Here is a 16,661-nt window from a genome sequence, read left to right as displayed (position 1 = left end):
CACCCAAGAAAATTAGAAAGATGCTGCACCCAGTTAGACTGTCTCAATATTCCTGAAACATAAGATTCCTTACAAATGTAGAAGCAGTTATGTTGGTCAGTAAATATGAATGATTTCAGAATGCTGTACAGAGCAACAATGCCACATTAAGTATTGCGATTTTGATAAATCTGTTGTTGCTAAACACAATGTCGTAAACAAACATAAAATTATACTTGATAAAAAGGAAATCTTACCACATGCACCTACCTACTTGAATTCTGTCATCACAGAAGCCACTGAGATTAGTACTTACAACTTTGCCCTTAGTGGGGCATGGTAACGAGCACTCAGTGCTGAAAGGCTACAAAGAAATAAGCCAAGTTAACCAACACCTAACAACATCAGCTCTGCTACCAATGTTTTTCTGTTTAGTTACTGTGACATGTACTACTTATTTGGCAAATGGGATTACCGCTCTATCATTTTTGTAGGCAGCTTTCATTTCTATACACAGATGGTGCTACTGTTCCATATTCTCAAAATCAGCCTTCATTAATACTTTGATTAAAGATTCCCAATCAGTTGTTAATGTCCCATCTCCTTTCTTAAAAATGTGAAAGACAGTCTGTGATTTTATTCTGTTCCTTACAATTGTGTGGGGCATTCCCCAAATCTCTAGTTGGAACTTATCTTTAACATATGCTTTCCAGTGCCCAAGTCTCATTTTTTCATAACTCTTTATAACATTTAACCCTTCCATACTGTCCCAGGCTTCTGATGTCCTGCTGTGCTCCAATTGCCTATTGACACCACCTTCTGGCTTGCCTCATTCTCTAAGATTCTGTAGGGGTCCACTCCAGGTTATCTCAGCTTACTTTCTGTTCATAGCTGCTATTGGGATTGATTGGCAATTACCATTTAAACTGAATGTACAACTTCTTGCACTTATTTGTACACATCAAATGCTACATCTACTGTCAGTATCTTAGACTGCAACAGTTCCCATTTTATTTTCTGCTGATTGTACCTACACTCCATTACAACACTATGTTCTGTCCCATGATCCTCATTACACAGTGCAGTTATTATCGCTCATTAGTGTCTCACCAACTTAACATTTTACATTAGAAAGGCAATGTTATCATCAAGATTAAGGTCAAAATTTTTTAAGCACCCACTCAGTTGTGATACGTGGTGGATTCAATGGTTTATTAATTATGTACAAGGCCAGTTTTTAATGCACTTTGGAGATTGAACCATGCTACGCCATAGCATTCACTGATTTGGCATTAATGACCAGAGTGAAAAACCTATTTGTGCCTTAGCTCCCAGTGTTGCTGTCCTCTTTTCAATTTCAACATATGGATGTACACTGATGGAAAAATAAATCACAACACTAAAAAATAATGTAGATTGATGAAATTTCAGTAATACACTACTGGCCATTAAAATTGCTACACACGAAGATGACATGCTACAGACGCAAAATTTAACCAACAGGAAGAAGATGCTGTGATATACAAATGATTAGCTTTTCAGAGCATTCACACAAGGTTGGCGCCAGTGGCAACACCGACAACGTGCTGACATGAGGAAAGTTTCCGACCGATTTCTCATACACAAACAGCAGTTAACCGATGTTGCCTGGTGGAACATTGTTGTGATGGCTCATGTAAGGAGGAGAAATGCATACCATCACGTTTCCGACTTTGATAAAGGTCGGATTGTAGCCTATCGCGATTGCGGTTTATCGTATCGCAACATTGCTGCTTGTGTTGGTCGAGATCCAATGACTGTTAGCGTAATATGGAATCGGTGGGTTCAGGAGGGTAATACGGAACGCCGTGCTGGATCCCAACAGCCTTGTATCACTAGCAGTCGAGATGACGGGCATCTTATCCGCATGGCTGTAACGGATCGTGCAGCCACGTCTTGATCCCTGAGTCAACAGATGGGGATGTTCGCAAGACAACAACCAACTGCACGAACAGTTCGACAACGTTTGCAGCAGCATAGACTATCAGCTCAGAGACCATGGCTGTGGTTACCCTTGACGCTGCATCACAGACAGGAGTGCCTGTGATGGTGTACTCAACAACGAACCTGGGTGCACAAATGCCAAAACATTTTTTTCGGATGAATCCAGGTTCTGTTTACAGCATAATGATGGTCACATCCGTGTTTGGCGATATCGCGGTGAACGCACATTGGAAGCATGTATTCATCATCGCCATACTGGCGTATCACCCGGCGTGATGGTATGGGGTGCCACTGGTTACACGTCTCAGTCACCTCTTGTTCGCATTGTCGGCACTTTGAACAGTGGACGTTACATTTCAGATGTGTTATGACCCGTGGCTCTACCCTTCATTCGATCCCTGCGAAACCCTACATTTCAGCAGGATAATGCACAACCGCATGCTGCAGGTCATGTACGGGCCTTTCTGGATACAGAAAATGTTTGACTGCTGCCTTGGCCAGCACGTACTCCAGATCTCTCACCAACTGAAAACATCTGGCCAACGGTAGCCGAGCAACTGGCTCGTCACAATACACCAGTCACTACTCTTGATGAACTGTGGTATCGTGTTGAAGCTGCATGGGCAGCTGTACCTGTACACGCCATCCAAGCTCTGTTTGGCTCAATGACAAGGCGTATCAAGGCCGTTATTATGGGCAGAGGTGGTTGTTCTGGGTACTGATTTCTCAGGATTTATTAGGTGAAAATGTAATCACATGTCAGTTCTAGTATAATATATTTGTCCAATGAATACCCATTTAGCATCTGCATTTCTTCTTGGTGAAGCAATTTTAATGGCCAGTAGTGCATATTTATCTAGGCAACATGTTTGAGTGAGTAACATGGTAAGATCACAGGTTAATGCAAGCACAAGATAAGCCATTGTAAATGTGAAATGCTAGTACATTAACAAATGGTGTAATGACCAGAATGTTGAATGCAGGCATACAATTGTGTATGCATTGCATAATATAACTGACAGATATCAGTTTGTGGGACAGAGTTCCACGCCTGTTGCACTTGGTTGGTCGACACAGGAATGGTTAATGCTGTTTGTGGGTGATGGTGTAGTTGTTGTTTGATGATGTCCCATACATGCTCAATTGGAGACAGATCTGGTGATCTAGCAGGTCAAAGCAAAATGTCAACACACTGTAGAGCATGTTGAGTTACAACAGTGATATGTGGGTGAGTGTTATTCTGCTGGAGAACACCCCCTGGAATGCTGTTGATGAATGGCAGCAAAACAGGTCTAATCACCAGATTGATGTACAAATTTGCAGTCGCCGTGTGTGGGATAACCATGAGAGTGATCCTGCTGTCATATTAAATCCCACTCCATACCACAACTACAGGTGTGGGTAAAACGCATCTAGCAGGCAGGCTGGTTGCAGGCCCTCAACTGGCTTCCTCCTAACCAACATGCGGCCACCACTGCCACTGATGCAGAATCAGCTTAAATTAGAAAACATAACAGACCTCCACCCTGCCCTTCAATGAGCTCTCACTTGACACCTCTGAAGTCACAAATGGTAATGGTTTGGGGTCAATGGAATGCACACTACAGGGCATCTGGCTCAGAGCTGTCTTGAACTAACAGATTTGTATGTAAGAGTTTGTTGTATCATTATGCTGCCAACTGTTGCTCAAATTGCTGCTGCAGATTCAGTACAATGAACCAGAGCCATGCATCGAAAACCAAGGTCTTCCCTCTCAGTGGTGCCACATGTTCATCGAGAGCAACCATACATTCTCATGACCATTGCTGCCGGGACTCACATACAGTGGCTATATGACTGCCAGTTCTTTCTTCAGTAATGCAAAAGGAACATCCAGCTTCTTGTAGCCTATTATGTGAACTCGTTCAGACTCGGTGAGGCACCTTTGTCACCTTCAAGGCATTCTTGACCAAGATCAACTCCCCACATCCAACCTCAGAGGTAACTAACACCCATGAGCGTTACAGCATGTATTTAAAACAAACCTGATTTGCATCCTCATAGTGGCACTACTAGTGCCACTCTTATGCGACTGGAGTGAAATTTGAATAGTCATCATCTTTTACATGCAGAAACATGCCTACCAACTTTCATTTATGTCACACAGCTCCTCCTTGGTGCTGCAATTCTTCTCTGTCAGTGTATATTATGACTACACTGAAGGTATACATTTGTTATGTAACATCTGCAGATTTCATCTAAACTGCAGGCATGTTCATCAGAAAGTTGATCAATCTTTATGACTGTAATTATCTTATCTATGACAAAAATAGCTACTATTGGATTACTTCTCTTTAATATTAACTAAGGTGAATCGTAATTTGTTTATTTTGCTGTGTGGCTCCTGAATGCGTATTATTTGGAGAGGGTTTTCTTTAGAGAGATAACTCACTTCCTCCAACGCTATAGCACTTCGAAAGGTGTGTACCTAGCTTATTTGGACACTTCGTACTTTAGACAGACGTATTATTGAATGAATAAGCTTATCTAAGGCACACTGTGTGGACGTAGAACTGTGGCCATGAAGTCTGGGATCAAATGCTATGTTCGAATGTGTGTGAATTCCTAAGGGACCAAATTGCTAAGGTCATCGGTCCCTAGACTTACACACTACTTAACCTAAATTATCCTAAGGACAAACACACACAACCATGCCCGAGGAAGGACTCAAACCTCCAGCGGGAGGGGCCGTGCAATCTGTGACATGATGCTTCAAACCGTGCGGCCACTCCATGCGGCAAATGCTATGTGGTCATACAACATTACCACCTATTATCAACACTGTATGTCGCCTCTGTTCCACTGAACACTTTGTTGAGCAAGATTTGCAGTTTATCTGTGCCAGCTGGCAAGTTCTTTGTCTTCAGCTGAATTCATACCACCCCTTCTGGAACTGGAAAAGTTATTTCATCAGCTTTTGAAGGTGATTTCCTCAACAGTTGTGTATTGCCACAGTCAGTTAACCAACATTTCCTATATTCATGCAAGTTTGATAACTTCCTCACAAGATTCATAAATATGTGATGCGAAACTTATCTATAGATTGTGTGCTGTCACACTCTGCACATTTCACTCACATAATTATTTCTTTGCTTCTTACTTGTATGCCATGTGGTTCAGCTTGTATTTTATTTGTTAGTTTTATCAGTAGGTATATTGCATCTAGACTGCGTGGATCCTGCTATGCTAATATCAGTGGTACATAATTTGGGGACAACATTTGTTGCTTCTTCTCATAGTTCTTTTTTGGTGTTTTTACCTTTAAGCCAACAAAAAGGATTCAAATTATTGTTTTTTGTTCATGTTCCACACGCATGTACAAATCTTTATTGCTAGTGGTTTTTATTTTTGCATGGAAAATTCTGGATCTGGTTTCATCCCTCAATTTCCTTAACGATGGCTTGTTGTTTCTGGACAGTCAATAGGTGACTTAGAATTCGAGCTGGTCACCCGACTCTGGTGTAATTGCTATTTTATTAGCTGCTGACTGTTCATTGTGCCTGTCTGACAGTGTTCCTGTTGTTTTATATCTGTAGCCATTTTTATTTATTTGATTCGGTTCAACAGTATCTGAATACCTTCTACCAGAACTAGTTCTTAGAATCTATCACTCAAGTAAGTTTACATGTTTAACAGTCTTTGCTCTGCTGATAACACAGTTTTGTCCTTTTAGCACATGGGACATTGATGTGCTGTTTGAGGTTATTACGACCTTTTTGTTGTCTTCCCTAGCACATTGGATGCAAACTACATTCACGTTTTGTATACTTTGCCAATACATCTGTATTCCTGGAATTTGTTGTAGTTTGCTATCGTTAAGTAGCCCTTCACAGTTATCAACTAGAACCCTACATATGACCTTTTGCAACCTATTCGTTCTGTCATCACTTTTGAGTTGACCTACAGCAAATAATGCAATATTTTTCCTTCCTTTTGGTCTAGTTTTAAAACAAACATTACAATGTTTGATAACATCAATCTAAACTGATGTGTTAAACATCAAAAAACAACTACCCAAGGATAAATTTTATATGTTAAAGGTTAATGAAATTTCAATTCCATATTTTCACAAATTGATAAACTGGTTTAACTGTATTAAAGCAATGTATAAACTTACGTAATAAGTGGTAATTTCACAAACATAAGTGTAATCCTTAAGCACAATTATAAGGATGAAATGAAAGATCTCATTGCATATAAAGTAACTCACTGAAAAATGGCTGTTACTTAAGTGTCAAATATGCATAGTGAAGAATGAGTGTGAATGAAATTTTCAATAAACTGAAATAATACTAGATATTCAATTGTTACCTGAAGCGATCATTCCAAACAGACCGAGGTACAGAACTAAGTGTTAGTACTCCTTTTACAGTTTCTCTTAAAGCACTCCATGTTTCATTGAAATCAACATTCTTTGGTTTCAAAGACATGTCTCTTGTGTCTTGTACACAATCTGGAAGCAAAAAATTACATGTTTGTGAAATACAGCTTGCTCACATTTACCACAACTACAGCTAAAGAAATTCAATGGCGTCACTAACAACATAAGAAAGGGATTCAGCCATGAGGGTGGGGGAGAGAGGGGGTGATGGGGAAGAATGTCATCCAAAATAAGCCACAAGCAGAGGGGCAGTTGTTTCAGAATAGCCAATGGAGGACAAAGCAGTTCTTCCTAGGCACTGAGCAGAATGAAAGGTCATTTAAAAACAGCCAAGAGCAGAGGGAGAGGCCATTCGAAATGGGCCAGGAGCAGAGGTGGGCAACATCCAAAACTGGGCAACAGCAGAATGAGGCCATTTAGGATGGATGAACCAGGCATGAAGACCAAACAGGACAGCCTGGGGGCAGTAGCCGCCCAGAATGGCCCAGAGCCGGGGGTGGTATCCGTCCAGTACGGCCTGGGACAGGGGGTGGTTAGTCATCCAGGGTGGCAGCTATCCAGGACGGCCTGGGGCCAGGGGTGGTAGCCATCCAGAACAGCCCTGGGCCGGGGGCAGTAGTCGCCCAGGATGGCCGGGGCCAGGGGCAGTAGTCGTCCAGGATGGCCGGGGCCGGGGGCAGTTCAATACTGCCACGAGGAGAGGTAACGAATGTCCACAATGGCAAATAGCACAGGGAAGAACCATTCAAAATGGGCCAAGAGCAGAGTTGGCGGCAATCCAGAGTGAGCCAAGAGCAGAGGGGGGAGGTCATTCAGAACAGGTCAAGAGCAGAGGGGGAGGCCATGCAGAAAGGGCCAAGGGCAGAGAGATAGATAGATAAATAGACAGGGGGAGAGAGAGAGAGAGAGAGAGAGAGCTAGAGAGAGAGAGAGAGAGAGAGAGAGAGAGCTAGAGAGAGAGAGAGAGAGAGAGAGAGAGAGAGAAGCCTTTCAGAGTGGGCCAACAGCAGAAAGGCATGGAGGCCATTCAGAATGGGCCAATAACAGAGAGGTATGGAGGCTGTTCAGAATGGGAACTAATGAAGTTGTTGCACAAACCAATCACCAGACATCTATAATTATTAAACGTGTCCACTGAGAGGCAACTGGACTACTCTCACTGTTACATCTCTACCCATGTGCCAATGACGACAAAAATCAATAAAGAATGTTGCTCTTACAAGTTCAAACAACACTATCATTGGCCTGTGGAGCAGTGGAATAAGTTTTTATAGAGTGATGAACAATGGTACACAGATGAGCACATGCTGATATGGTAGATGGTTTACTGGATTGCTCAAAGCACCAAAATAAACACTGTTGGATGAGCTACAACAATGTTTATGTGCCTAGCCAATCCATCCATAAGCCCAACTATTCAGCAAGTTTCAGGAAAATGGGAATAATTTCTGTCTTCCATGTACTGAAAGACCTTTCCCAAAGATTCAATCCTATAATGGTAGGAAAGAGTAGGTAAATTATAACTGCTGCCTTTGGAACTAACAGCAATGGGTGTCTGCATACTTTTGGCTGTATAGTGAAATATTTTATGTTCTGTTTGGAACAAAGACACTAATAGAATGTTAACAGCACAAATATGACTCTTAGGATTCTCTCCAGAAAATAACACTATTCACAATTTTCTTGTCTCTATCTGTTTCTGCCTTCTTCTCCATGTCTCATCTGCTAAACTATCTTTCCACACAATCTTAATTCTGAACTTCCTCAAGATGGAGAAAATACCTTCAAGGAAACAATGTCAATGGAAGTTGATCTTTGACTATAATTATAATACATAATTGTGTACAAATATTATCTGACAACAAGACATAGAGTTTAACTGTGAAACAAATGAAAATGGCAAGTTTTAAACCCAAATGAATCTTTTACTCTGCAGTGGAGTGTGAGCTGCCTCGAAACTTGGTGGTATATTAAATCTGTGTGCCACAACTGTGGTATGAATGCAGAACTCTGCATTTCACAGCCAATGTTCATATCATCTGGACTATCTATGCAACATACAAGTAAAGCATCAAAATGTCAGTAGTCTAAAGGTGCCATAAAATGAAGCAATGAGTAATTCATTTATAAAACACAAATGTGGTTCCTTGGAAAATGCCTCGCTACATGTGATCAAAGATCTCTGTAATTCATGCATGTAAACCATGATTACTACAGCAAAAGGAACTCGAACCAAATAGGACTGATTACCCCATTAAGACGACAGATGAAAAATTATCAAACCTATGTCTACATTTGTATTACACAAGCAACCATATGGTGCACTGTGGACAATACCTTATACCACTACTAGTCATTCCCTTTGCTGTTCCAACAGCATATGGAGCAAGGAAAAAAAACTGTCTATATGACTCCATTCGAGCCCTAATTTCTCTTGTATTGTCTTCGTGGTCCTAACACAAAACATATGTTGATGGCAGTAGAATCATTCTGCAGTCAGTCACAAATGCTCGTTCTCCCAGTTTTCTCAACAGTGTTTCACATACAGAACACCATCTTCCCTTCAGGGATTCCTATTTGAGTTTATGAAGTATCTCCATAATTCTCACATGTTGATCAGTCCTACTGGTAACAAATCTAGCAGCGCACCTCTGATCTGATGTCTTACTTTAATCCAACCTGGTTCAGATCCCAAACTCTCAAGTAGTACTTGAGAATGAGCTGCCCTGGTGTTCTATATGCCGTCTCCTTCATAGATGAGCTATACTTTCCTAGTATTTCCCAATAAACCAAAGCTGATGATCGCCTTCCCTACTCCTGACCTCACATGTTGCATGTTCCATTTCATACTGCTTTATGCTGCACCTAGACATTGAATGGGCTTAACTGAGTCATGCAGCACACCACCAACGGCATATTCAAACATTACAGCAGTGTTTTTCCTACTCATGTGCATTAATTTACATTTGTATACACAAACAGAAGGCTGCTATCCATTACACTGAATCCCGTATGCTACAGTGTCATCAGGAAACAGTCTCAGGTTGCCGCACACACTATCCATCAGATCATCTGTGTATACAGAGAACAGCGGCGGCCCTATCATAATTCCACTGAGCGAGGTGGTGCAGTGGTTAGCAAACTGGACACACATTTGGGAGGACAACAGTTCAAACCCGCATCCAGCCATCCTGACTTAGGTGTTCCGTGATTTCCATAAATCGCTTCAGGCAAATGCCAGGATGGTTCCTTTGAAAGGTAATGGCCAGCTTTATTCCCCATCCCTCCCAAATCCAATATGACCTCACTGCTAGGTCCCTTCCCCCAAACCAACCAACTAACCAACATAACACAATTCCCTGGAGCACTCGTGATGATACCCTGGTCTCTGATGAACACTTGCCATCCAGGATGATATACTGGATTCTATTATTACTTAACAAGTCTTTGAGCCACCCACATATCTGGGAACCTATTTCATATGCTCATACATCCCCAATGTGGCACTTTGTCAAACATATTACGGAAATTCAGAAAGATGGAATATTCCTGTTGCCCTTTATCCATGTTTTGCACAACACTGTGCAAGAAAAGCACAAGCTGCATTTTGCATGAGCCATGCTTTCTAAATCCATGTTGATTTGTGGGCAGAAGTTCCTTTGTCTCAAGGAAATTTATTATAACCAAACTTAGAATAAGCTCCAAGAGTTTTGCAACAAACCTACATTAAGGATACTGGTCTGCAATTTTTTGGATCTGCACTTGCACAGTTCTTATACACAGGAGACACCTGCCTTTTTTTTCCCAATTCCTTGGAACTTTGTGATGGGTGGAAGATTTGTGATAAATGCAAACCAAGTAAGGAGCTGATGCCCAAGAAAAAGGCCAATATCGCAGAGTACTCTCCACAAAACCAAAATGGGATCCCACCCAGACTTTGTAACTTATTTGTTTTTGAATCTTTCAGGTGCTTCTCAATGACAGAGATGCCCATTTCTATGTCCTCCTTAATAGAGTCCATGCAATGATCAAACAACGGTGTTTCTGAATGAGCCTCCTGCATGCGATGATTTTTTTTTTTTTAAATGTGAAATTTAAAACTTCATTTTTAATTTTGCTGTCTTCTATTGCCACACTAGACTGTTAAACAAGTGGCTGGATATAAGCCTTTGATCCATTAACCAATTTTACACAGGACCCGAATATTTTCGGCAGGATCTTGCACTAAGGTATGACGGTGGTCGTGTATGTTTTGCTCATTGATCTTTTTGTGGACACACGAATATCTACTAACTTCTGGCTTCAGAAAGTTTTGTGTTCTTTAAAAAAAAAAAAAAAATTCAGAGTGCAACAACCTGTGTTTCCTTGGCATTTTCCGAATTTTGTTATTAAGCCACAGTGGGTCTTTTCTGTCCTTAATCCTTTTACTTGGCATGTACTCCTCAAGAGTGCAACTTACAATCAGTTTAAACTTTGCCCATAATTATTCTATGTCCATCCTACCTCAACTAGATGATGCAGTACTGTAATTGAGGTGCTGAAATGTTTGGCAAAAAGTCTTTGAATGAAGCTACAGAACACAAAGTGACAAAATGGTGCCACATAATACAGGGATTCTTGAGCCAGAATTAGTGGCTGAACCCAGTAACCATTCTCAAAAGGAGGAGAAGAACTGACAGAAATTAACAGGGGAATTGTGAGTGGAGCAACATATCAGCTGAAGTTCATTAAGGTTAGTGGAGTCCACCATAGACTCGGGATGGAGCAAATGATAGCAGGAAGCAACCAATCTGGTTGATATCGAGTAACCAAAACAGCCACAGGTCACTTGACATGGGGTTCACACCTCCCAATTATATTTTCAGAGAAACCTCATTTTCATTGTTGGGTATTCCCAAAGTGACCTCATTCAATAGCCACACAGTGTGCTGAAACTCAACTATAGCACCTTGTACACGAATTTTAGTGCAAAAATGCCTAGAGTAAGACAAAGTACTAGCCCTAAATAAAATATTTTCTGGTACAACTGTTTAGCAAGATCGTACAGACAACTGTCTTTCAGCTTTCAACAGATTTCATCATCATGTCCAAGACTGGTTCTGTAATGGAGTGGTTAACCTGATCTGATTTAGGGCCATCACGCCCTCTCTAACATCGGACCATGTTTTCACACATACAATACCTTTTTTACATCATATTTACATAAGAAATGCCAATTTTAATATGACAAATAGTATTAAAATGATTTGAGTGTCTATAGTGACACTTTGAGTAAATAATAACATTGGCAGTACTTGTACTACTGCTGCTGCTGCTCTTGCCACTAATACTGATAGTAATAGTAATAGTAGTAGTAGGGGGTAGTAGGAGTAGTAATGACAATAACAACAATAATGACAGTGGCAGGTACAAAAAGAATTTATTGGTGTACAAAGTAGATGTTTTCTAATATAGCTAGTTCTGGGGATGGGAAATTTAAAGAAACTGCACTAGCTAGGGAGTCTGGGAAATGATTGAAAAGAAGGATGGACAAGGGTAACCTTGAAATGACACAATGCAATACATTCATTAATGTTATGACTGCCATCTGTCAGACATACTTCAAGACATTACAGGATTCTACCCTGAAAAACAGGGTCTGTATGGCATCCTTGTACAAGGTGTGTGTGAAAAGTTCTGTGAATGGTCTCAAAAAATAAAGGAAACAAGAGTTAAAAACAAAATACCACTAGTGGCCTTCAAAGTAATTGCCATTAGCTACAACATGCCTCTGACATTGGTGGTAAAACTGTTGCAAACTCTCAGCAAACACTTCTCATGGAATCACACGAAACACCGTAGTCACACATTGATGGATATTTGCATCATTACGAGAGATGAGGCCTGGTGCTACCAATACGATTTAGAGACCATTCAAGAGTAAATGGTATGATGTCAGTTGTTGACCCATTCTCCAAAAAAAAAAAAAAAGGGTCAGCCGACAAAATCCAAGATTATTAGGATGTTGATTGAATTTTTGACAACAGGGTCTTGATCCATCATGAATTTCTACCCAAGGGAGGCAGGGAAGACAATGAAGACCATACCATTGACTGTTGCTTGGCCTCTGGATCATACTTGCAGTACCAAATCTCATCTTCTGTAATGATGATGATATCCAACAATGCAGTTCCACAGTTCTTCAAGCAATTCCACAAGAAACCTTTGCTGACATTTTCCAACAGCTTTACAACTAATTACAGAAGTGTGTCATAGTTAATGGTGATCTCCTTAAGGGTCAATAAAGAAATTTTGTTTGTAACTATTGTTTCTTTTAGTTTCCGAGACCATTCATCAAGCTTTTCAGATGCACCTTGTATCATTATGTTGCAAACTCAAAATATTACCATAAAATGTCAATGAAAGAGCAAACATGACAGACATTACAGGTCTACAGAAAGTTTTAAATCAATGCATGTTCCACTGCAGAGTGATAATTCATTCAGGGTATCAGCTCTTTTTCAAACCCTGGGTGTTTTTATTAACAAGTACCTTTAAAGGAGCTCCTTCCTGTCACACAAAGTACAAGTACAACTTGTTTATAGAGATGAAGGATTTCAAAGAAGGAAACAACTTGGAAAAAAGCAGTTCCGTACTTGACTAAAGGATGAGCCATGTTCTCACAAAAAAGAGAGTCCGTGCCACCAATACAGAGCAAACTTAAAGAAAGTGTGATTGCACACTTATAAAGGTCCAGATTTGTAAATTGAAAACTAATAGCTGTGACAAAATTGCTTTAGCAAGTCTTCAATTTTATCTTTATAACAGGGAGTTGATTTAATTGGTATCAGGAACAGTCTCACATAAACAAATGGTGCCCTGTGAAGTTATACTATGCCCTTCACCACTCCTGATTTTTTGTTGATGATTTAGGCTTTATTACTCACATTCTACAGTTTGGAGATATCACAACCTCATTTTCCAAGTGAAACATTTGCTGTTCATGTAATACAGCTTTGAAATGTCAAGCAGCTCCACTTGAACAAATAAATACATAAAAACAAACCAAGCAGGATGACACTGATAATTTATATACCATCATAGTTGTGGGTGAGCCAAAAGCCATTATACATCTTGGTTTTATCAGTGATTGCGAACTAATTTTGCAACAATACACTATAAATGTGTTTGGGGAATTCCCAGAGTCCTAATCTTCTGTGAACACTGAAAAGCATATTATGCAACAATACCTTTGTTCCACAGTCACATCACCTATAGACTACTGCTCTGGACTCACTTAGCAGACTCCATTAATGTGCTGTTTCTTGAGAAAATCGCAAAGGAAATCATCACACAAAGCAAAAGAATGGACTATTGCAAATTTCAGTTTTCCAAATTAAGCATATTGAGTATTTTCAAGCAGTATATCATCAGCTGCATCATGTGAATTTATAACAGGAAATGTCTGGTAGAAGACATGAAACTTATGACGACGACAACAACACGTAAAGACCAAATGTGCCACATGTTACACAAGGCAGCTTCTGAACATAGGTCCTGAAACTAACATCAGTACAGTTGCTTGAAGAAAACACATGACCGAAAGCACTGCCCAATCACAGGATTACAAAGTGAAGTGACACAGTGGCCAGTGCACTGACAAATCTCCACCCTGCATTCAAATTTAGGTACTCTGTGGTGTCCTAAACAACTCTGGGCAAATATGAGAGTGGTTTCATTGAAAATCCAAGCTTATGCTCTGTCACCACTAATCATATCAGTCAGGCCTAAACCTCACATTTTTCTATGTTATTCCCCCAAAACACTCCACCAATGAGGTTTTTTCCCCCAGGAACTAAACAATTGCAAGAAATGAACTACTACAACAGGGATTTCTTTACTTAAATTGAAAGTGTTATAATATCTGTTTAACTGTCACAATATTGCTGAAGTTTAAAATGCACTCTCATAAAATCTAGCCCAACAGGATTGGCGAATCATACAAATGTCATGAATGCACATCATATAGCACAGTAGGTTTTCCTTCGCCTGTGTTAGTAGTGTAGTTGTGTCTGCCCATTAATAACAATCATGTTATGGATAAAATTTTAAGAAATGGATTGTGGTCATATGCTCTGGTTCCTCTGGATTGCTAACTAGGTCACTCAGCCGACATCAAGAGCAACAGTTATTTCTCAGGACTAAACTGCAATGCATTAAATGTTTACCATATTAAAGGTGGTGTGCAAGAGGTGCGACAGATACCTATTTGATGCCTCAACCTTGTGGCTCACTACTTATCACCAATTAGGACAGTTACAAAGATTTGCACTTTTTTCCAACCTTCCTTGTGGAAGGAAATGATTTGACACAACACAAAAGTGATGAAATGGTACTATTTGTTTTTGAAGATGTTCCAGACTGAGCACACGTGTTATTTGGGGAGGGAATCAGCTGTGCCCTTTCAAATGAAACATCCAAGTAATTTACAAAATTTACAGAAAACCTAAATCTGGATGGCTGATTGGGGATTTGAACCACTATTCTCTGAGTCCAGTACCTTCCTACTGCATCGTCTGCCACAATCTCATGGAGATTAGGAAAATAAACAAACAATTACCATATCAAAACATTCCATTCCAGCGACACCTGAAGTGATCTATGAAACACAGGAACACTGTGACGGGACTGCTGGCTAGTAATCTGAACATTTTATTCATCTCAAATAAAAGTAAAGTGGGCCTATTCTCCTCAAAATGGCATTCAGTGTCAATGGTTTTACGCTATGCAAAACAATTTGAGCGTAATACTAAATATGACAAACTACACTTACTAGTACAAGCAAACAGTTCCTACAGTTTCTCCTATACAACAATGAAAACGTGGTAGAATAAAATGCCTGAAGGTGTAAAACTGTTCAATAATAAACAAACTGGGGAGTGTGGTTAAAGGAAAGGGTTATGGAAAGTTTATGTTTTTCGCAAATGGTCAAAAAGAAAAATGCTTTTGGCGTATTCATACTTAAGTGACGGTAAAATACAATTTAACTCAAAGATAGAAAGTGTTCCACGGAATCTATGCATTTCTCATAGTACACGGTAATTAAACTGCTAATATAATCAAACCGAACACGACATGGAAACTAGAAGTACATTAACTTTTTTTTTTTTATCTGTGTACCGGCACCTGTCATTAGCAAACGCTTTAACCCCTAATGCAAAGACGCAGTTGAACAACTCAATACAAGACATTTGGTTTGTTACTGAACTATCATTTTATATGACCACGAGCTTTCAGTTCCACTGTCCACTGGCTACACACAATTATTCTTCGCAATGTACCTTACATTCTATACTTTCCCTATACAAAATGGGGAGAAGGAATGAAAGCTTTTTCGTATAAGATTTCATCGGATTCCAAAACTAACAACATTCTACAGTCATCCCGGAATATTTCGTTCATTCGGTAGTAATAAACAGCGTTGAACACTGTATACGTGAGTACAAATAAATATATGTATGTCAGTAGCACAACTATCAGACATTTGTCGTCATCTTGCAGAATGACCACTGTAATGTTCGACACTACTAATACCATACACTGTCACACCTCTCGATTCGGTTACTGTGAACCTAAAAATGACAGCTGCATTAAATTGTACTTGCTAATAAAACACGATATTTTTCGGAAATTTATTGCAACATACCATGAACCGAACACGTTGTGCACACAGCAAATACAGGAACAATTGTACAACAAACACCCTACAAATTTAAATAATTCAAACACGAATACATATAGCTCAGAATCTAGAAATAACTAAATTACAAAAATAAAGCCATATAACATTTCGTTTTTTTCTGAACTATAGCTTAAAACACGAACAAAATACCTACCCCAAAAATTTACGCAACACAACACTCACCAAAACATAGTACACAAACGCATCTGACTGACGACACCTGCAACAACTTTTATCTTTCCTTTCACAGCCGAAGCTTGGATACTCCAAAGATTCCCATACATACAACACATACACACACCAGACACCCCCGCGATTTAACGGCAAACAAACAGCCAAAGATTTCTGTTACAACAACTTTCGTATAGTTGCAACCGTTATTGGCAGAAGTAATAGCATTATGCTCTTTGCATGGAATAAGACGTTGCGAAAGTGTAAGCTTCACTTTCCGTGGAACTTCGGCTCGCTATGAGGAGAACTTCAGATCGGTCAGTAAGCTTGTTTAGCTGTGTTACCACATGCAATAAATGTGACGCCACTTGGAATCCTCTCCTATGG

The 16,661-nt window shown here is 39.9% G+C and overlaps 1 protein-coding gene across 1 annotated transcript in view; it reads right to left on the bottom strand.

The window, feature by feature from the left end:
* The window catches only part of LOC126184333 (cullin-2), a 184,818-nt gene extending 168,406 nt beyond the window's left edge, over positions 1-16,412 (bottom strand). Inside the window, exons 1-2 of the mRNA XM_049926709.1 lie at positions 16,258-16,412; positions 6,313-6,454 (exon numbers count right to left, since the gene is read on the bottom strand). Coding sequence (XP_049782666.1) covers positions 6,313-6,431 — 119 coding nt within the window. The 5' untranslated portion in view covers positions 6,432-6,454; positions 16,258-16,412. The remainder of the gene's footprint in view (positions 1-6,312; positions 6,455-16,257) is intronic.
* Positions 16,413-16,661: the final 249 nt, after the last annotated feature.

This window comes from Schistocerca cancellata, chromosome 4 (assembly GCF_023864275.1).
Source record: "Schistocerca cancellata isolate TAMUIC-IGC-003103 chromosome 4, iqSchCanc2.1, whole genome shotgun sequence".
Classification (NCBI taxonomy): domain Eukaryota; kingdom Metazoa; phylum Arthropoda; class Insecta; order Orthoptera; family Acrididae; genus Schistocerca; species Schistocerca cancellata.
Note: the sequence above shows the minus strand (reverse complement) of the source record. Positions and strands in the feature narration are given on the sequence as shown.